The following is a 22,707-nucleotide window of genomic DNA, read 5'->3' on the forward strand; positions in this document are numbered from 1 at the left end:
TATTCAAAATAATATTGATAGAAACATTAAAAAACATCTTGAATATACGATTGTTCTAATGCATAACTTATAATAAACTTGGTGCGTTTAATCAAAACTCAGGCGGGTTTGGCAAAGCAAATCTCAGAACAAAAAGTGTACAATCTTGATGTTTCAGCTGGCTATCAGATGTTTAGCAGAGACCTATAAGTAATTCCCACTAAGGGTTTGTCTTAAAAATGTAAATAATTTTATGTCGACGTTTGAAATGCACAGCAAGAAAAAGATGTGAATAAATTGACATGAAAAGATTAGTTACTTGGCAACATTCAGCAAATATGAAAACTCTTCAGAGTGATTTTGAAAAACTTTTTAAAATGCCAAAAAAAAAAAAAATGATTCTTATGATTTTAAAATCAAAAATTATTTTGATTTTTTTATACTTTTTATAAGGTCGAACGAGTTTTTAAAAGGTGCATCATAGAAAGTAAGGACATCCAGAGACCAACAACTTTTTCAATTTTTTTATTAACGGGGAAAAACATTTTAGATCAAAATTTTTGTTTCTTTTAAAAAAAAAAAAATTACAACATCAAACGTCAACGTCACGTCAAGAAACATCGCTTCCTTGAACTTTTGCTTTGTAAATACTTTGATGACTAAAATTAAAAAGAAAAAACAAAAAAAAAAAACAAAAAAAAAAAAAAAACGGAAAGAAATTAGCAACAGTGTTCAATTCAAAAGATTTTAAAATTCAAAAGATTTTAAAATACTAAGATCTTACCTTTGATAAGCTAAAACAGGTGGCATAGCATCTTTACACGATTCTGTATAAGCAAACTTGTAGAGTACCTTAGAAGAAAGTTAACTTTGAATTTTATAAATAAGTGGACATTTCTAAGATCATTAAACAATATTCATTTTTCAAATTAAAATAAAAACCAGTTTTAAACCAATAGAATTACACCTACCACAAAAACAAGACAATGCAAAATAATGGTGTAAAAAAACACCAAAGTCCGAGCAATCTTATTTGATAAGATAAAACGTGCCTAGATAAAAGAAATAAAGCCAAGCATGCTTGGATAGCTTATGATCAATGAAAATAAAAACAAAAAGAGCTATAAGCAAAAAAAAAAAGTTCTTAAACTTTAAAAACAAAAAAAGGATACCATATTTAATGTAATTTTCTCAGGTGTTGAGAGGTTTGAATAACGTTGGAGTTTCTCCTGCCACATAAGTAAAGATTATCAAAGTAAAAGAAAAAAAAACAATTCACTGGAAGTATTTATGAAAAAAACAAAAAAAAAAAACAACAAATAACAAACAAGAATCTTAAAATAAAAATGTAAGGCACTTGGTAACAGGTGGGAAGATTTACGTATTAGCCAATAGCCAATAAAATGATGAAATGTGCCATGATAAAGTGAAAGAAAATGATCACCTTTCTTGAGAAATCGTTAAAAGGATCAATCCTCTCTTCGTATGAATTACTGTATCGCTGTGTAGAATCATCATCAATCTTTATCGATGAATTATTCTAATAAAACTGTACACATGATAAAAATTGTAAAAAGAATTTTTATTTGATATAAAAATCATATATATTTCTATTTGATAAAAAAAATTGTATATATGTATATAATTATACATATATGCATATGTGTGTGTGTGTGTGTGTGTGTGTGTGTGTAGCAATTCAAAAAAGTTGATCTTTAAATTATTTTGATATTATTTTTTATTATAATTTATTACTCTTGAAAAATTCGAAGAAAGAAATGAAATATTTTTGATTTTTTACCCTAATTTAGACAAATTAAAAATGAAGTTGGGCTCCCCTAATTTTTCTAAAGAGATATTGAACACATAAACCATAAAAAATTTTCTAAATGGATATTGAACCCATAAACCATAAAAATTGTTAAATGAAGTCCACATTACAGTTGGATTTTCACACCCCCTTTTCATTAAAGTTCACTTTTTACAAAACTATTTCAAGAGTTCCCTAGAAAACCAAGCTGCTGTAAGTGACAAAGATTTTTTCAAAATATAAAATTGATAAAAGAACAGTGTTAGGAGATGTGAGACCTTTGATGACTGACATATTGATAGTGGTGCTCTGATCTATTATCTCAAATTTATACACAATAAAAACACCCTGTATATATGAAAGATATCTTAAGTGGCTCATTTAACTTTAGATGTGTAAACCTCCCTTTAAAAAGTAAAATCTTGTTTTTTATGGCAGACAGCAGCTAATTATGGTAAAAAACTGATCTTAGTTGTTTTGCTATCTTATAGCATGATGGAGCTTTTTTTTTTTATGTGCTGATGGAGGCTTTCACTTTTGATGATAATTTCCACTTGTAAGTTGCAGTTGTTATACATCACAATAATTTTAGTCATCACAACAAAAATTTTTTTTTTTTCCCCAATAGCATCATACAATGATAGTGAAATCAGTAGAAAAACATTCAGCATCAAAAATTATTTACACAATTTGCTGATTGTATTTTCTTAAAATGATGAACTTTACCTTGTTTGGGTAACTTTGCAAAAACTTGATTTTTTCATAAAGCTTCACATTGTCTTGTCGCACGATATCAACTTCATTTTGTAACATAGAAATTTGATACTGCTGATGACGACTTTGCTATATAACAAAGGAAGCAAAAAACAGTTTTGCAGAAAGATCACAAAGATCACAAAGATGTGAATCACACTGAGTAAAAAAATCAGAGGAATCACAAAACACTCACAGACTCTAACTCTAAATTCTTCAATCGAAATCTTTCTCGTTGACTTGATACAATAGGAAGCAAAGATTCTACAGTTTGTTTGTCCAACTCATCAACTGTAAAAAGAAAAAAAATTACTAACTAAAATTTTATTTTAATGAGAAATTAACTTTAATTACTTGAGATTTTTAGATTTTCTTTCATTAAATCTTTATAGTTTTACTATTCTGCTCAGTTTTAAAAAAATCATTTGGCAAAGAAAAAAAAAAACTACTAACATTCATCCACCTCAAAATGTTCAACAGCTTTAGTAATCAATTCAGAAGTAATGGTAGACGCAGGTGCACCATCGCCTTTATACATGTTAGATGGGAGTCGTTTAACATTCATCAAGTCTCTCTCCAATTGAGATATGAGTTCTTTTTGATCGCTCAGAGTTCGATGTGATTCAGAAAAGTTCTTTTGAAGTTGTTCGTACTTGCCTTTAAAAAATCAATAGAAAAAAATCCTATAAAACAAATGTGAGTAACTTTATAAACCAATTGTTACTTATAAAGCAAATGAATTTTTTCCAGCAGACAATTATTTTTGAATCTAAAAAACTAATAGAAAATATTAAAATTAAAAAAAAATATTATGGCCAGTGCGGATAAAAATGATGCAGTACATTTCAGAGGTACAATTTCACCAACTTTTACCTTATTAGACCTTTTAACTCTAAAAACATAAAAATCATCTATGAACATAGTAAAATGAATTTAGGCTAAGTTATTCTTTCAAAATTGCTCTTTTTACACAGATATCTGATTTTAACTAATTTTGAGAAGCAATTTGTTTATTGACAAATTAACACTGAACAAATATTTTAGATTTTTAAAAATCACTACAAAAGTTGTTGCTGCAGTCACTTAACACTTTTTAAAGCAGCAATGAAATTTCAATTTAAATATTAAAAATCATTTTTGTTTAAATTTTAACATAAAAACAATGAAAAGATGGACATTTAGCTAGCATCAGACGTTAAAAACTGCTGAACGATATAAACAGAGCTCTGTAAATATCTTTTAATATTTTGTAGGGAAAACATTTTGAAAAAATGCACCTTTTTTTATCCACATTGACAATATTTTATGTTGAGGCTCTGTTTTTAATAAAATCACTTAATCACCAGTTAGCTCTCCGTTTTGAACTTTTAATTTGGTGCATTCTGATTGTAAACCTAAATTTAACAAAGATAAAAAAGAAATGAATAGATAAAAACGTAAGATAGTAAATTCAAAATGGCTTTAACATCATACTTTTGTTTTTGTCCAATAATAACTTTTCCAGCGGCTTTGCAACTTGCGTCTAAAGATTCAAAAGACCTAACTAATTATATTTAATAAAGACTAAAAAAAAAATTCAACATTTAATGGTCATCCATTCATCCACACAGCTCATTATCACATTTATTGAGCCCACCATATTTTAATTTGCTATCTTCTTTTACTACTTAATCTGCTTAAAAATTATACTGAACATCTAAACATTTATCTATTGATCAACTTTACATAATAATATGTGCATATTATTGAAACAAAGAAAAAACCCAGCTTCTTTAAAAAAGCCGACAAGACTTTAATGAGCTCAATTGGTTATTGGATATCTTTGCTCAGATAAAAGGGTCCCAACCTTACAACTTTTTTTACAATTATCCTCTAATTCAGTAACACTTAAAACTTATTTTGTATTAAAAAAAAACTTTGTATTAAAACCTCTTCCTCTCCTTCTTCTTTAAGATTTGGGAACTCAATCAATTTCAAAACTCTAAAATGTATAAAAATTATTTTTAAAGAACGTTTTCCAAGAACTAAAAAACAATGAAAAATACAAAGAAATTTGAAACTAAATAATATGCCAAAAAATATCAAAAATTAAGAACAAACAAAAACTCAAAAGAAAGTTGAACCATTTTAAAAACAATCATAATAAATAAATATAAATAAACATAAAAAAAATACAAAACATATATAAATATATTCTGAAAATGATCATTAGCTATTGTAAGTTACTATGATAAAATATAACTAAAAAAACAAAATATAACAAAAAAAGATTCAAAAAAATAATTCTTACTGTAATTCTCTTTTTATTTCTTCATAATCACGTTGTGAATTCAACTTTTCTGTCTAAAAAATTTAAAAATTAGTAGTTTTAATTGTTTTTCTGGTAAACATTAAAGAGGATATATAAAGAGGATGATTAAAGAGGATGACAGTGATAGGAAAAAATCACAAAATAAAATCAGCAAAGAGATCTCAGCTGAGGAAAGAGTAATATTATCTTTTCACTTCAGAGAAATTTCGGAAAGCCAGAGAAAAAATATCAAGATAACATAAATAAGATAAAGAAAATGTACCAAACATTAAAGGAAGATGCTTTTTCAACAGTTGACACAAGTACAGCAAGAGTTTTTAAATGTCTAATTTTGTCTCTGAAAAGGGTTTTTAAAGGATGAGTGATTGACTTTGCTAATTATAAAAAGTAGACTGAACAGCATAATGATTTCAACCAAATCAAATTTCAATTCTTACATCAAAAAAAAAAAAAAATTTTTTTTACCAAATAGTCAACTTCTTTGGTTTTCTTTTCTAAAGCTGATTCTATCAAAGCAAGCTAAACAAGAAAAACAAGAAAAAAATGCTATGAAACCACGTTTTGCAGATTGAAAATAATAAATTTTAATCAAACAAAAAGCTGATTTATCAAAGCAAGCTAAGAAAAAAAAAAAAAAAAAAGCTATGAAACACGTTTTACAGATTGAAAATAATAAATTTTAATTAAACCAAATAAAAATATTCAAACTTCTCGCTCAGCTGTTCTTTTAAATTTATCTGCCACACTCTGTTGGTGATGAATCTCTTCCATCAGATCAGAGAGCTGTAAAAAAAAAAGAAGCCCATGAAACTAAAACAAAAATCAAATTGTTGGTCACAAACAATTTTAATAACCATAAAATATACACTGCAGGCCAAAAGTTTCCGGACACTTGATATTTTTTATATAAAAAGCTAAAATCTATCCTGTATCATTAAATTAATCAATAATATTAATTTATAATACTTAAACTTACTAATTTTAAGTGTTTATGTAAGTTTGAGGTCAGTAATTAGGTATTACTGGCCTCAAACTTACATAAATAAGTTTTTTTTTTTAATTGCTTATTTTAACTTGATATATAGCGTTTCATTACTCTTAAGAGTTTGGTCTTGTTAAAGTTATCTATTTGTTGAAACATGAAGGAAATATTTATAATATAATGATATCCGACTAAAATGATTAAGAATATTTAGTTTTGTTTAGTTTTCATTTGGTATTAATGACAGTTGCATTAAAAAATCTTCAAAAAAATTTTAAAATTTTATAATTCAACTATTTAATTAAAAATATGGGTAAAAAACCTTCTTTAACGGTTGCAAAACGTTCTGAAATAATTACATTACATAAAGAAAGTTATTCAGTTCGTAAAATTTGCAAAAAATTACAAGTTGCCAGAAGTACTGTACAAGATACCATCAAACGATGGAAAGAAACAGGTATTTTTGAAGACAAAAAAAGATCTGGTAGACCACGAAAGACAACAAAAGCTGAAGATAATAGTATAATATTGATGAGTAAAAGAAATCGAAGACTTATGGCCCCGGAAATAACTTCAGGCTTTAATAGGAGTCATTCAAGATCTATTTCATTAACCACCATGAAACGATGTCTTAGACAAGCAGGACTTTCTGGCCGTATAGCGGTCAGGAAACCGTTGCTACGGATTTGAAATAAAAAGAAAAGGTTACAATGGGCTATAGACCACCAAAATTAGACAGAAGAAGACTGGGGAAAAGTACTATGGACCGACGACTCCAAATTCGAACTGTTTGGGCAAAGACGTAGAATTTACATCAGAAGAACAACAAAAGAAAAAATGATCCCAGAGTGTTTAGTGCCGACAATCAAGCATGGTGGTGGGTCAGTTATGGTATGGGGATGTTTTTCTTCAGCTGATGTAGGTGACCTAGTTAAAATTGAGGGTATTATGAAAAAAGAACAATATAAAATAATTCTAGATGCAATATTCTAGAACAATGCTATACCTTCTAGCTTAAGAACTATTGGTCGTGGTTTTGTTTTTATGCAGGACAATGACCCTAAACACACCTCAAAATTATGTAAGAATTATGTAAAGGAACAAGAGGATAATGGTGTCCTCAAAAACATGAGCTGGCCAGCCCAATCACCAGATTTGAACCCAATAGAGTTACTGTGGGAAGAATTGGACAGAAAGGTCAGACAAAAATGCCCAACATCCAAAGAGCACCTGTGGCAAATATTAGAAGAATCCTGGTTATCAATTACACCCGAAATAATAAATAAATTAATAAATAGGATGCCACGGATCGCAAAAAAAGTGATAAAAACTCGTGGGTTATTTTTTGACAAAAAGACAGTTTAATAAGAATAGTGTTCTTAGTATTTTTTTTATTTCATTTTTTGTCTTTTTTTTTCTTAAATAGTAACTATATGTATCTTTTAAAAAATAAGTATGATATTTAAATTTTATTGAAATAATTATGGGAGTTTGAATTAAAAAACTAAACAAAATCCAAGTGTCCAGAAACTTTTGGCCTGCAGTGTATGTGCTGAAAAGATTACAGAAAATTATATTATTAAAAATTAAGATGTTTACAACACTAAAGATGCTAGCATAACTAACTACAATACCCACCACAAAGCAGCAAAAATAAATAACTGTTACAACTTGCCTCTCTTTCTTTGGATAAAAGTTGAAACTCTAGAGTGCGCATGCTTTCATATTGAACCTAAAAGTCATAAACATTTTTTGTTAAGAAACAAAAAAGTAACAAACAAAAAAGGGAAATAACAATTGTCTTGCATTAGAAAAATCAATAGCACAAGTCATAAGCCAAAACTTGTTATTAATTTTTGCTTCCTTTACTAATTTCATTTTGTAATTCTACAGGTAATCATGATTAAAATGATTTTAACTACTGTTTATTTCAATATAACTAAAAATAAACCCAGAATCCCAAACTATTTAATTGTAGGTTTTTCTAATTCGTTTACAATTTAGTCCTCAGAAAATGCTTCCATATAGTCCTCAGAAAATGCTTCCATATAGTCCTCAGAAAATGCTTCCATAAAGAAGGAAACTTCATGAAAATCTCATGAAGAAATTTGCAGTGAAAAACTCAAGTTGACGTAAAAAAACTTAAAAGTCTAAAGCTTTAACTTTTAACTCTTAAAAGTCTGAAGCTGTAAATCTAACGTTGATAAAAATGCATAAAGTTTTATGAGCAGCCAAAGGGATGGCATATAAAAAATATGTAAATCATCAATACCATGTGCGTTCTTCTTTTTACTACTGGTAATGATAAAAAAAATTTTATTCAGTGATGTAATCATGCAAATAGTTGTGATAAGATCATTGGAAAAGTAACAATAGTATTGACTAAAACTGTACCTCATGTTGTTGTCCAAGACCATCAGCCTAAAAATATTGCTAAGCATAATTATAAATATATTAATTGATAACACTAAATTAGTTGCCTAAACACCAAACTTAAACGACATTAGCAAATTGTATATTGATAATGTATATTGATAATTATATTAATAATATTGATAATTTATCACAGCTCACTAATATCAATATCTATAATAATTTATTTTAATATTAATTTTTATATTCTTTAATATTAATATTCATAATAATTTAAAGACTTTTAATGCCTCAATATACAATCTTTATTTACTTAACTACTTTCTAAGACTTAACTTTCTCTATCCTTTGTTACAACTTTATTCTTCATTTTTCAGAAAATATTTTTACTATTAATAAAAAATACACACAAAACTTACGGCATCTTTGCTTTCTTGATTGAATAATGATTTAAAATTTTCTGAAAACTTCTCTGCAGCAAGTAGTTGCTGAAAAAAAAATGTGACAAACACTTTTTCCAACAACCTTATAAACTTTGACAAGGGAATAAAGAATGAATAAAAAAAAAAAAAAAAAGGAAACAAAAACACGATCTTATATAGAAAACTTAAAAAACTGATAAGTACAATATCAATCATATTTAAAAAGATAGTGTAGCTAATTTTGTTAACACACCAGCACAAAAGATATTTTTAAAAGTATTTATTATTTATGAGATTCATAAACACACAATAACTTTAATTTTGAAAATCAAAGTAATAAAAATGAATTAAATTAAAGTCTTTATAGACACCTGATTTGCTCGTTCCAAATCTGATTCAAGAATTTCAATTTCTGAAACTCTAAATGAGGAAAAATCCATAATTAAAAGATAATCAGTTGTTATAGTTACAAGTAATATATACATGCAAACACATAATTTATACATATCTTGGAAATCCTAATACAGTAAGATAAGCTAATGGTGCATTTGTTTTGTTAAAAAAGGAATAAAATCAAAAAATGCACATCTGATACCATCAAATTGGTTGACAGGCATTATTTTCACCTAATTATTAATCAGTAACCCTAAAATTATGTTTGTTTCATGTTTAAAAACTTTTTCATCATTGAGATGTACAAACTGCAAAAACAAAAGTAATAAATTACTTTAAACAAATCTTTACTTGACTTCCTTAGAGTAAAGAAATTTAAAAGATTGAAAAAACTTATAAAAATCAAAACATATAATCACTGTTTTAAAATTATACTATGGAAAAAAGTCTGATCGTGAGCTTTTGCGGCAAAGCTGAAGATGTTAAAGACTTGTGCTCATTGTGCTATATATCATAGGAATCCATCAAAATTTTCCTCATTTGGGAAGACTAAAAGTTATAGCATAAAGTGAAAATAAATTCTAGTTGTTAGCAGTAAATGAAAAAAGACAAGTCACAGCAACCAAAAATTTGAGTTGAAAAGAACAAAACTTTGAATAAACCTGCATTTCTTGCTACAGTAAAAAAAACATCTATGAAAACTTTTTTCGCTGAGTTGCTATCAGAAAACCATTTTTTTGGAAATGATTTTCCTTAAAAAATTTTTTTTTTCCCAATTCTATTTTTCATTTTTTTTGTTGAAAAACTAAATTTTAAACTTCATCAGATTTTGCCAACTCCATTTTTTATTTCTCTTTTGGTTCTTTTGTTGTTAAACTTTCAGTCAGCATATTGAGTTGTAATGTATAAGTTATATATATAATAAGTTGCTATAAGTTTCAAATTCACACCTGGCTGAAATTTCTTCATCATGTCGAGCTTTTAAATCAAATATTTCACTTCTGCTTTTCTCCAACTCTTAAAAAAAAAAAAAAAAAAAAGAAAAATAATTATTAAAATAATTAAATAATTATAATAATTAAAAAATATCAGCAAAAAAAAAAAGTAACAAAACTTATCGAATTTAAAATATTGGAAAAGTTTAATTTAAAATATTGGAAAAGTTTTGAAAATTTTTGAAAATTTAATAATTGTTCCTAAAAATATGAGTATTTAATTTCATGAAATTTAAGATGTTGTAGAACAAAAATTTTATTAAATTTAACTAAAAAATTCAATTCACAAAAATTGACACTCTAAAGGTCTATAAAAAAATATCAAAAAAGTGTTATATAAAGTAAAAAAAATATGAAGCATTTGTTAACTTTTTATAAAACTTTTTTAAAATTTCTTTATGCATTAAAACTAATTAGCAAATAAATTTTAAAACAAATTCAAAACCTGTTTATCATATTTTTTTTTTTTTTTGCTTTATCGAGAAAATTTGTCAAAAATTTATTTTATCAAAATGTCTGCAAAAGATTTCAATTTGTAACCTTCTTTTAAAGCTTTAACTTTTGCTTCTGAATCTCCCAACTTTGTAGCCAGTGAAAGCTTAGAATCCAACAACTTTCTAATGCAAATAGAAAAAGATAAATTTTAAATAATTAAAATAAATATGAAAATTTAAATGCGTTTTTTGTATTCCAAATTTTCAAGGAAACCCTTGCAGCTACAGTTGACATATAGTGTATATATATATACACACACACACACATGCACATACACATAATTTGATGTTTTATCTTTTTAATCGTTTATTTTGTATTCCAGATTAAATAATAGAGATTGTTTTTTATACTTTTAATCATCAGGTTTACCAAGACATGTGAGGTCATCATAAAAACAGACCACATGCTTTTTCTGCTGTAGATGTTGATTTGCTTATTCGACATATCCAATCATTAGAGGCTGCTACATTTACAAGAAACAAGGACAAAATTGTATCTTTTAGAGAACTTGAATATTTCTAAAATGTTCAAGGAGAAACACCCAAATCAAAAATGCTTATTTGTAGTATTTTTTTATTTTCGATTGCAAATTTAAAATTTCTTTTGGATGTCCACCAGAGGAAAGTTGAAGTGTTCTTCAAAAGACTGACGAGCAAAATTGTGGTTAAATAATGTATCAGAAAAAAGTAATACTGAAGTCAGAACATCCCAAAAACATTGTGTGGTTTTAAATTCTTTAGTAGTTAAAATGAGCAGGATTGCTAGGAAAAAATTATGGATGTCCAAAATGGTGGTCTTGGTTACAAATGAATAAATTTCATAAAAAATTTTTTAAACTGTTTAAAGGCTACTGAAGTCTTCAAACACAAAATTACATTTTTCTCAAATGTAAAAAAAGTGGAAAACTGTGGGTTTTCTCCTGCGATCTTCAATTGACATTACACTAGTTAATGACATAATTTAGCCAAATTCACCGAAAGTGAAAACTTACTGTTCTCGTTCATTGTATATTGTTTGAAGATTTTTTTCTTTTTCCTCAAGTAAAGTCTACAAAGAATAAATAGATAACATACATAATAATGTATGGCAACCTTAAAATGAATGCATTTGAAGATTTTCACTTTATGTTAAATAAATACCTAAATTGATAAACATAATAAATTTCTAAAGTAATAAGTATAATAAATATCTAGATTAAATATCTACAGTGATTTGTTAGGTTTTTCACATCATGCTCATCAATGAAATCTCCATGTTATGTTAAAAAAAAAAACAACATTGCACACAGATTTGTGAGGTATTTTTTTTTTTTTTTTTTTTTACAGTTCAAAAGTCTTTTGTACCTTTAACTTTTCATCTGTCTGTTCTTCATATTTTTTTAACTTCTCTTTCAGCTTATTTATTGTCACTTCTAAAAAAAACAATTGAAAAAAAATATTTTTTTCAATTGCCTTCGATAAACAGTTTTTGATTCCATTCAACTAGCCTGCATATATTGATAATTAGCCTGCATAAATTAATAACTGTTAAAATTGTTAAAACAATATTGTAGGACTACATAAAAGGAAAAAAGAAGAATAAATGAACCTTGGTTTTTTACATCAGCAAACTCAGAGTTGTATTCCTCCAAAGTTCCTCTTAGTTGTTGGTTTTCTAGCTCTAAATCCTAGATTTTCTTTTTTTGTTAGTGCATTAATAAATAATTACTTTACTCTTTTTGTGAAGGAAAAAATCAACTTTATTGCAAAAAAAAAAACAAAAGACAAAAAAGAAACATGAGATCATTTGAGAAATTAAACTATGTAAATGGTATGTGAATTGATTCCAAGACCAAAAAGTATTCTAAGAACTGTCCAGAATGATAAAGACCCATAAGGTTTTTGAAATATTTCCAGAACCACTTAATTGATTTTGATAATTCTTTGATTGTTTTGAAGCATATTTTTATCCAAATACAGAAAAGCTTTTAGAAAAAATTATCTTCAAGCTGATCACAGTATTTTCTCAATTCATCTCAAAGTACAGACAAATCATCTCAAGTATGGGCACCTCGAATGAGCTTTTGGACAATAGTTTTATTAACTTTTGCGATTCCACAATCCAAGTTCTGCAGAATTGATGTCTGCAACAATTTTTCCCTTGTTATGCAGCTCACATTTCATGTTTGCCCCAGATTTTTCAGTTGGAGAAAACTTTTGGTACAAAATTGATGCCATTTTGTTGATATTCAATTACACTTCTTGAGTGTAATGACAAGATGCAAGATCATGCCAGAATACTGGAGTATCATCATGCTTTCAGATTATAAACATAAGTTGTTTTTTTAAACGTTCTTTCACGTAAACATCAGTTCAAGTTTTCCCTCAAAAAAAAACACAGGAAAAGATGGCATGCCAAACCATTTTTTTTTTTTTTCCAAATTTTCTGGTTTTAACAAAACCTTATTGTTTGGTTCTTTTGGGATTGTATAAAATTTCTGGTCTGGGAAATAAAAACAAGTCAAACAGTCGAGTTTCCAGAAGGTCTCATCATCCATTAAACTTCAATTTTAATTTCCTTAAAGCTTTTCTGATAGCAGTTTTTGACTGCATTTTTGGCTTTTACTGAGTTGCTGTTGGAATCCTCCAGAGTATTTCTGCTTCCTGTTTTGTAGCCATATCTTTATTTGACTTCTTGGATTGTTGACTTACGAATTCCAGTTTTTTAAATTATTTCAATACAATATTTTTTCAATACAATTTCATTATCGAAACATTTGAAAAGTTATTGAAATCTTTTCGTACATTACAATTTTTGAACCACTTGTCCAAAAAGAATTTTCTCAGTTCCTTTACAAACACATTTTCTTTATTTACAACTAACTTTTTTAAAACTGCCATTATATCATTTGAAAAAAAGATAATTTGCTTTAAAACAAAAAATAAATAAATAACAAACTGGTTCTCAATATACTTAAAAAATTCCATGGGTCGTTATTTTTCCTGACAGCCTCTAATGTGCAGATTGACTGTGAAAGACTGCAACATTTAAGGATTAATACCACATAAAACTAACAAAAGAATCGTGCAAAACCAGAAAAAGTTCATTATACTGAGAACAAAAAAAAATTTTAAACCTTTGCTTTTTCCAGTTGCTTTTTCATTAACTCTGCTTGTTTCAAAACAGGAACAGGGTCTAAACAAAATTGATATAATCCAATTAACTTGTATGCTAATTATATGACAATTTTTTAACCCTCTATCCCTCGATTTTATGCAAAAATCTAAAATAAAGACTTCCATTTCAATTTAAAAAGTTCAAGTTTCAATATGTGTTTAATTACTTTACAGATTGTAATGAAAAATTCATACATTTAACAAGAGTTTAATGTCAAGTTTTCTGTGCTATAACATAGTGGCAAGAGGTTTATTAGGTTTAAATTTCAGAATTTGATATTTTTTTTATTGTTTTACGATTACCTTCTACTTACCAAATTTATGAGCTTCAAGTTTCCATTTTTGTTCTGAAACTCTTTCATTGGTTTTTGATCATCTTATAAGTGTTTTCATTCCACTGAAATTGATATCCGGTATAAAAGAGGTACATTAGGTTTAAAGAGGTTTTACATTACTTTTTTTTTACTGTTCCAGGATATTTTGTTCTGTTGGTATTTTTTTAAATTGACTGTCAACAACAATGAATCTTATAGCAATTTCAGTTTTTACATAGATAATTGTAATTTTACAAAATAATTGTAATTTCAAAATATATGGAGAAAACGCAAAGAATAAAATAAATACTACACAATATGCATATAATTTTATTATGTTTGGCAAGCAAAATAAAGTTTTTTCAGAAAAAATAATTAGCTTATGATGAAAACCTTTGCTATTCTGAAAGCAAATTTAATCTCGACAAAGGTCATCCAAACATAAACAAAGTTTTCAGAGTGATAGTTAAAAAATTTCCGGCCTCAACTCAAAAACTGTGAATAGGAAAACAATTTATTTTTCAACAAGGCAACAACCTCAACCATGCGTCAAAGAAAACAAAAGAGTTTTTTTATCCAGAAGCAGATTGAGTTACTCTAATGATTGGTTCAAAGTCCTGTGGGTAATTCTGGATCAAAAAGCTGATTAAGAAAGTCTCAAAAAGAAAAAAAAAAAAGCTGAAGATCTTACTCCAAGGAGCTTGGGCTCAAATTGATCTAGACACAACAAAGGATTTAGTTGAATCAATGCAAAATCACAAAAACTAATTACTAGGATAAACTTTTGACCTCAAGAATGTTGTTTGGTTATTTAATGTTGAAAATTTGATGTTTCAATGTTTCATGAAGTTTTGAGCAAATAAATTAAATTACCATAATTTTTTTTTTGTTATCTGAAATCTTGATTAAATTTTCTTTCAGAATAATCATAAAACTTTTCAAAAAACTTTTTTTTTCTAAAATAACTTGCCAAAATTTATTTTTCACAATAAAACTTTTCGTTCTGATTCTTATCTCACTAGCTGTATAAAATAATATACAATATAACAAAATATAATATAATATATATTATAATACAATACATAATATAATATATAACATAATTTGCAATACTATATATATACAGTGCTTGAAGTGGGGAAAAAAAAGGTAATGGAATGATTTTCAATATTTTTTTATTACTATCCTGGTTATATGTTGTAGGTTTCTCACAGCAAACACAACAACAAAAATTGCAATTCTACATTTTCTCTTTTCATAAAAACTCTCTACATGAGTTTCACCATTCAATTTGAACTTTACAAAAATACCTCAAATGTGCTCATAAAAAAAAAACGCTCAAACTATATTTACAAGAGTTCAAGGAGACTAGGTCAATATCCACCTTACCTAGTTGCTTCTGCGCAATTTAATTGCACATATATACTTCAATAACTTAAAAAGGTAATGGGATGGTTTGCATTTCTTGAAAAGGTGACAGGATGGCATCCTGCCCCATCTTGCCTCACTTCGAGCACTGTGATCATATATATATATATATATACATATATGATATAATACTACATAGAGCGCTTTATATATTAGTAAACATTTTAGACTTTTTTAAACTACCATTTAAAACTCACCAGGGATTTCAAGAAGGTTTTTATATAAAAGAAGAAAAACACTTTCAGCAGCTTTGCTTCTATTATTCAAAGAGTCAATCTAAAAGAAACAAAAACAAAAATTTAGATACTAAGACATTTGGATCCAATAAATAGAGATTAATAGAGTAAGAAATGAAATAGGAGAGTAAATTTGACATAAAAACATAAGATTATTGTCAAAATAAGAGGAAAAACCGATGTAATAAGTGAATAAATACTTATGATGTAATAAGATGTAAATACTTCATATCTAACCTCTTTTTGAAATGCTTTTATTAAAGGTGAAGCTTTAGAACGGATATCCTAATAATAAAACAAAACATGATGAACAAATGACTCAAAGACATAACAGTTAAACATTGATCTGTTGCTAGTTACAAATAAGTCACTATTATAAGTACTTTTATACAGAGTTTATAAATATTTATAAAACCTGCCAATCTGAATGCTTCTGAAATACAAAAATATTTATAAATACCTCTGGTGAATTTGTTTTCCATTCTTTAGTAAGTTTAATAAGAAGTTTTTTTCCCTTTTCTGCGTTTTCTTGACGCTCTACAATCTCATTTGCAGATTGATCTAGGCTTTTCTAGAGTTCATTAAGTAAAAATAAACAAGATATATTGTAAAAATCAAAAATCTAACATTATGATTCATGATAAATCTCTTTGATTTTCATATCAGTTCCATATTAAGCCTTTTTTTTTTTTTTTTGGACACCTTTAGAACATGTTGTAATTTATGTTGTGGCTACTTTCATTTTTGTGTATTCAATCAAAAAACCGATAAATCATTATTGGGTGATTCCGTGTGAAAACATCCAGGGCATGCAACCCTAAGTCTCAGATTTTGCTGATTTTTAAACCACTTACAGATTTTAGTAAATTATGAACATCCTGAAAATTTTATCATCTAATTTCAATCGGTTCTTAAGATATAGCTATTTAAAGTTTGCCTCCAACCAACAAAAAAAAGGCCATTTTTAAAAATGGTTTTGGTCCTAGCTTCTGTTATATGTGTGTTGGAAAGCTGAAAATTTGTACCTTTACATACTTTGGGCCCACGAATCCAATGAAACATTTAAAAATGAACATAACACCTAAAATTTAAATGTTTACCACAATTTTACTGGGGGGAATCGAACCACAAAAATGCCGATGTAGCTCGATTTTTTTTTTTTAATTTTTTTTAGAATTTGTCCTGAATAGTTAAGTTATAGTTATTACAAAGAATTGGAGAGTGTTCTTTTCTAAAACAGAAATAAAAACATGATCAAATCTACTTAAATTTAGTGCTTAAAAACAGGTATTTTGATAAATTAAACAAGAAAAAAATAGTATAATTGTTGTTTCTCACATTAACTAACTTCACATTCATATATTGCTAAATGCCAAACTCGCTATTTGAAGGAGCTAAAAAATAATTTAGGCAACAATGAACTATCAATTTTGTTATACAGGATGAAATACAAAGTTATCATTGGAATAAACAATAATGTACACTACATCCTGTTGTTATATATTTAAAGGAAATTTCTAAAACAAATGTTCAGCATAAGTCGTTCTGTTTTTTAAGTGATGACAATGATCATGATACATGCTTTGTGTATGAATTTCAGAAGAAAATTGTAGAGTACATTAAAGAACATTTAGTTGGTATCAATAAAATTTATTATTTTTCTGATGGATGTTCTGCTCGTTATAAAAACTATAAAAACTTTATAAATCTATGCCACCATAAGGAAGATTTCAAGATTACAGCTGAATGAGTGTTTTTTTGCAACCAGCCATGGAAAATCCACTTGTGATGGCATAGGTGGTACCGTTAAAAGAATAACAGCAAATGCAAGTTTGCAAAGATCATTAGAAAACCAAATATTGACAGTTAATGATATGTTTGAGTTTTGCATCACCAATATAAATACAATCATATTTTATAAAATTACCAAAGAAACAGTTAGTTCAAGGCAACAGCAACTAAAGAAGCATTTTGAAACAGGAAAAACTGTTCCAGGTACCAGACGTTATCATCATTACATACCCATTTCAAAATTTGAAATTAGTTTTAAAAGAACTAGCGAACATCAATGTGTTGACAGATTTATATTGTCAAAAGCGGTAATGTCTGATGTTGCAATTGTACTAAATCTAAATGATTTTGTTGCATGCAAGTACGATTCCTTTTGGTGGATAGTAATGGTTACAGAAATAGATATTACTAAAAATGATATTCAAATTAAGTTTATGCACCCTCACAGTCTTTTTCAAAACTTTATTTGGTCACAGATGGATGATATCTGTTGGGTACCATTGTCAAGTTTAATTGCAGTAATCAAAGTCCCAACAACAAAATCAGGGCGAACATATAACATTGATGTGAATGATTATAACACTATAACTAATAAATTTTAATTTTTTTGAGTTTTTAATTTTTAAATTTTGTATATTACTTTTGTTTCTTGAACTTCTTTTCAAGTGCTCTATTTGTTTTGGAGTCTTTTTTTTTAAGTTTATTTGTCTTAGTTTGATAAATATAAAACTAATGTTTTATAAGTAATAAATTTAAGTATATTTGAAGATATCTTTATTTCTGTTTTAAGTCTGCAATCTGATTCTTTGTAACTCCAACTAAACTATTTAATACAACCTCTGAAAAAAACAACAAAATTTGCAATATACATCTACATTTACATAATCTCCCCCTTTGAAATAACAATTTTTAGGATCAGATTCTATAAAATTACAAAGAAAACAGAAACAGCTAGTCAACAACAACTTAAAGGAAAGTTTGATGTTGCCAAAACAGTTTCAGTTACAAAACTGTCAAATTGCACCCTTTTTTTCTTGTTTAACTTATCAAAATACCTGTTTTTAAGCACTAAATTTAAGTAGATTTGATCATGTTTTTATTTCTGTTTTAGAAAAGAACACTCTCCAATTCTTTGTAATAACTATAACTTAACTATTCAGGACAAATTCTAAAAAAAATTAAAAAAAAAAAATCGAGCTACATCGGCATTTTTGTGGTTCGATTCCCCCCAGTAAAATTGTGGTAAACATTTAAATTTTAGGTGTTATATTCATTTTTAAATATTTTAAGTTGTTTCATTGGATTCGTGGGCCCAAAATATGTAAAGGTACAAATTTTCAGCTTTCCAACACACATATAACAGAAGCTAGGACCAAAACCTTTTTTAAAAATGGCCTTTTTTTTGTTGGTTGGAGGCAAACTTTAAATAGCTATATCTTAAGAACCGATTGAAATTAGATGATAAAATTTTCAGGATGTTCATAATTTACTAAAATCTGTAAGTGGTTTAAAAATCAGCAAAATCTGAGACTTAGGGTTGCATTTTCAAAAAAAATTGGATGTTTTCACATGGAATTACCCTATTGCCAAATAAACTTCACTGAATTCATGTAAAACTCAGTTAATGATAAGCATTAAAGTAATATTGATATTTTTTACTAAGTCTTTTGTTTTGCTTGCTTTTTAAAATTTGGAAAAAACATTTTAAATTTTTATCTAATAACAATATTTTCTATTAATTTTTAAAGTAACTAAACTTAGCATATAATCTACTAGGATATCTGTTCAAATTCTCAAAAGAAGAAATGAAATAGTAAATGGTTAAAGTGAACTGCACGCTGACCCATCCAGACCATGGTGCCATAAATTTTAACTTGTGTTTATCTGTACCCAATATTATAACGTAATGTTTAATAATATTATAACGTAAATTTATCTGTATCCAATAACATAAGATCATAAAGTATGATTTAATTTATTCTAAAATAGCTGATGAATGTAAACAGTTAATAATTTTACACAGTTGGTATGTATCTAAATTTCGAGGCAGGGAACTCAAAATTAATGCACATTTCTCTCAGGATTTGAATGTTTATTTATGAGGAATTAGCTAATTACACAGTATGAATTAAAAAAAAGGAGTGCAGAATTGCTATCAAATTTATCCTAATGAAATAAGATGTTTTATTTATAATCTGAGATTATCATTTTATTAACAAATTGTAGCTGGATGATTCATCATTTAATGCTACTGCCAACTTGTTATCTGGTGGTACATTTTTAGTTTAATTAGCAAGTTATTATCTGTGTAGATATTGATCAAAATAAATATCATATACAAATAAGATTTACCACCCTAACAGACCATTAAGATTTTCTTGGCCTGCAAGAGATAGTTAATGTTGGGTACCAATGTACACTGCAAATATATAGTATGTTATAATCCCAAATTTCATAAAAAATCACTAGATTTTTTATGAAGTTGGGATTATAATGCACCATAAGAAAAATCTCAAAATTTACATATTGTAACAATACAGTAAAATTTACATTTTAATTTCTTCTCCTTAACTATACAAAAAACATCATCATCTCTTAATCTCATTTCAAACCACTTATTATAAAGTTAATAATGATGATAATAACAACAACGACAACAACAACAGCAACAATAACAGCAACAATAATAATAATAACAACAAAATAAATAAAAATAATGATAATGATAATTATAAAGTATAAACTACCTCTATGGGTTCTATAAGGATAGCTTATATTTGAAATTCAAAATGTAAATCAAATGTTAGGGTTAAAAGAGTACTTTTTACTTTTATTTTTAGCTCTTCAATTTAAATAGGTTTTTCTAATTTCTAGAATTTTAGATGCAAAGGCTCTGCAGTCAAATTCTTCAAATAACAGCTTTTGCACAAAAGTTACCCCCATATAAAATTCCCTAGTAAGTTGGAACAAATATTTAGTACAACTATAAAACATTATATTCACCAGCATTAACACCTTTATTTACCATTATTTTGTATATATAGAAATAGTTTTAACTAAAAATTACCCTGAAAGTTATTAGTGAACAATCTGAACATGTTATGAAGATTTTTTTTTTATTAAAAAAATAATAATAGCATTAAATGTGTTACCAAATTTTTACTTGCTATATTAAAATAAAGATTTTTTAAAAAAGATGAAAAATCTTAATTAATTTAAAAAAAAAAAAAAAAACTTACCTGGAGTGTAGGTAAATTGAAGTCTGTCCAGCATTTCAATACCGATTTTAGGTTAGACATTTTGGTTTCCACTAACCTGTGTTTTGTTTCTAAAAAATCTTGAAAAAAGTTGTTATTGAAAACCGTAGTTTACATTTGTACATAACGGTTCTCATACGACTTGGCACCTCAGTAGTCAGCAGTCTGGATTCACCTTATTTTGTTTTTGTGAACAACGTAGAAACAAATTAAAATGGCTGGGAGTTCAATATTATAAGACTACGTCTTCGTAGCAGTATGAGTTTCGTGAAAACTTAAAAAACGATCATGCTCAGAAAATATCTTTATGATATAAAAAGCTGCAAAACACCTTCATAATTACTAAAAAAAATCTTAAATTCTCAATCTTTAACTTTTAAACAACGACTAATAATAATAACAACGTTTAGCAACTTTAGTATAGAATTTGATTTATTTTGGTGAAATACGAAAAGTTCGCAAAAATGCGTTAGAATTTGTTTTACAACTTCAACCCTGAGTCCACGGGGGCAACAGGGGCAGTGCCCCCCCCCCCCCCCCGGAAATTTATACTAATAATATATTATCACAGATTATCATGAGGGCGAGAGTATCTATTCACCCCCGTAGTAATTCGTGATAATTTATTGTTAGTATAAATTTCCGGGGGAGCCACTGCCCCTGTTGCCCCCGTGGACTCGACGCCTATGCTTCATGGCATGTAATAATGGCTTAAAATGGCATCAAGTGCAGATTTCTAGTCCTTACATTATAAAATATAACCGAAATAGTATTATAAACAGTGTGGGATATTATTTATTAAAAATATTACCGTAAGAGGGGGTAAGGGAAAAGATTTTTGCCAAATATCTTAAGGAACCTATTTTGAGTAAGAATTGGCGTAGAGTTTTTTTCCATTAACAACAAATAACAACGAGTAAAGTACAAAATTTCTATATAAGTTTTTTAAAATAAATCGAGTTATCTAAAGTTTGTTAAAATAGAACTCTTTTTGCCTTTAAAACAGTCAAAATTATGGTCTGACATGTTTATATTCATGCTAAACATCAGTGTCTTGAAATATAAATTTATAAAAAAGATTTGAAAACTAAAATCTTTGTCTTTAGACACCTGCGAATCAAAACAATCAACTTTGATTGGAATCTCGAATCAAATTATTGGAAAAGTCAACCCGATTTTCATTAAAAATGTTTTTTTTATCAAACAAAAAATTTTTTTTACCTTGATACGAAGCCAATAAAAAGAAAAATCCCTCATCCTGTCCAGTTGAATGAATTGATTATTAGGTCAAGTGATTAACTAGAAAACTGTTAGCTGAATCCAATATTTTTATTTGTAGACTCCATACAAATTTCTCACTCAAGTCAGAGAATGCTGTTTGTTAGTCTTGACAGCCAATGAATTTACTCGGTTGCTTGAACAACTTGCACCTTGGATTGATAAACGTTGTTTTACTCCCTTTGCTAACAATGCCAGCTTTCCTCTACTTACTCTCCAAAAATGAATGATGAAGAAGCTGTTGAATCATGCGATAGCAAATCAACTGATCAAGTTCACTACTCAACTTCTCCACATTTTTCTAATGACTTTAAAAACCTTTTATACAAAATGATTAAGCACTACATTCTGCTAAAGCTTAATCAGGTATCGCAAACACAGACGCTGGTGTTGTATATAGTTTTTTAACAGGTGTTAAATAATCACAAATTGTATATTTTAATAGATTTTAAATAATCGTAATTTGTATTTTTTGGTTTGTGAGCTGAAAAGTTTTGCAGTTGCAGCAACTTCAATATAGCAGATTTGCTTCTATGTCTTCAAAGGGGCTGTTTACTTGAAAAGCGGGCTAGCTCGTTTGCAGGACTAGCCCATTTACCGAGATCTCAACGTCATTCTTATTTCAACTTAGTTTTACTTTGCGTTTATATGATTAAGAGAGCTAGCCCAGCAAATGAGATCTCACTGTTTTTTGCCGAGATCTCGGCAAACGGGCTAGCCTTTGTCCATATAAAC

General features: G+C 27.5%; 1 protein-coding gene and 1 pseudogene across 1 annotated transcript; one reads left to right on the plus strand and one right to left on the minus strand.

Annotated features, from left to right (window-relative positions):
- Positions 1–482: 482 nt before the first annotated feature.
- LOC145193849 (protein CASP-like) lies at positions 483–21,152 on the minus strand. Its single transcript, XM_090069501.1, has 28 exons — positions 20,677–21,152; positions 16,107–16,217; positions 15,884–15,931; positions 15,608–15,686; positions 13,629–13,687; positions 12,101–12,179; positions 11,857–11,924; positions 11,505–11,560; positions 10,559–10,635; positions 9,974–10,040; positions 9,002–9,050; positions 8,628–8,696; positions 8,230–8,256; positions 7,511–7,567; positions 5,562–5,636; positions 5,319–5,372; positions 4,833–4,885; positions 4,472–4,523; positions 4,016–4,064; positions 3,886–3,936; positions 2,996–3,199; positions 2,739–2,833; positions 2,516–2,632; positions 1,424–1,519; positions 1,152–1,208; positions 951–1,031; positions 764–831; positions 483–638 (listed from the first exon to the last, which is right to left on the minus strand). The coding sequence occupies exons 1-28, from the start codon at positions 20,734–20,736 to the stop codon at positions 590–592; spliced, it is 2,007 nt and encodes a 668-aa protein (XP_089925627.1). The 5' UTR covers positions 20,737–21,152; the 3' UTR covers positions 483–589.
- On the plus strand, positions 16,780–18,063 carry LOC149881463 (uncharacterized; annotated as a pseudogene).
- Positions 21,153–22,707: the final 1,555 nt, after the last annotated feature.

Source organism: Hydra viridissima, unplaced genomic scaffold (assembly GCF_058129835.1).
Source record: "Hydra viridissima isolate aposymbiotic clone 2 unplaced genomic scaffold, HvirCarnegie_v1 scaffold_12, whole genome shotgun sequence".
In the NCBI taxonomy this organism is placed as follows: Eukaryota; Metazoa; Cnidaria; class Hydrozoa; order Anthoathecata; family Hydridae; genus Hydra; species Hydra viridissima.

Bases quoted from the DNA above. Each gene is read 5' to 3' on its own strand.
- LOC145193849 (XM_090069501.1), bottom strand. From the start codon at position 20,736: ATGTCTAACCTAAAATCGGTATTGAAATGCTGGACAGACTTCAATTTA. The intron at 3,200-3,885 runs GTGATTAAGTGA...GATTTTTTAAAG, and splicing joins TCAAAACGGAGAGCTAACTG to GCAAGTACGAACAACTTCAA. The intron at 1,032-1,151 runs GTATCCTTTTTT...TCTTTTATCTAG, and splicing joins AGAAAATTACATTAAATATG to GCACGTTTTATCTTATCAAA.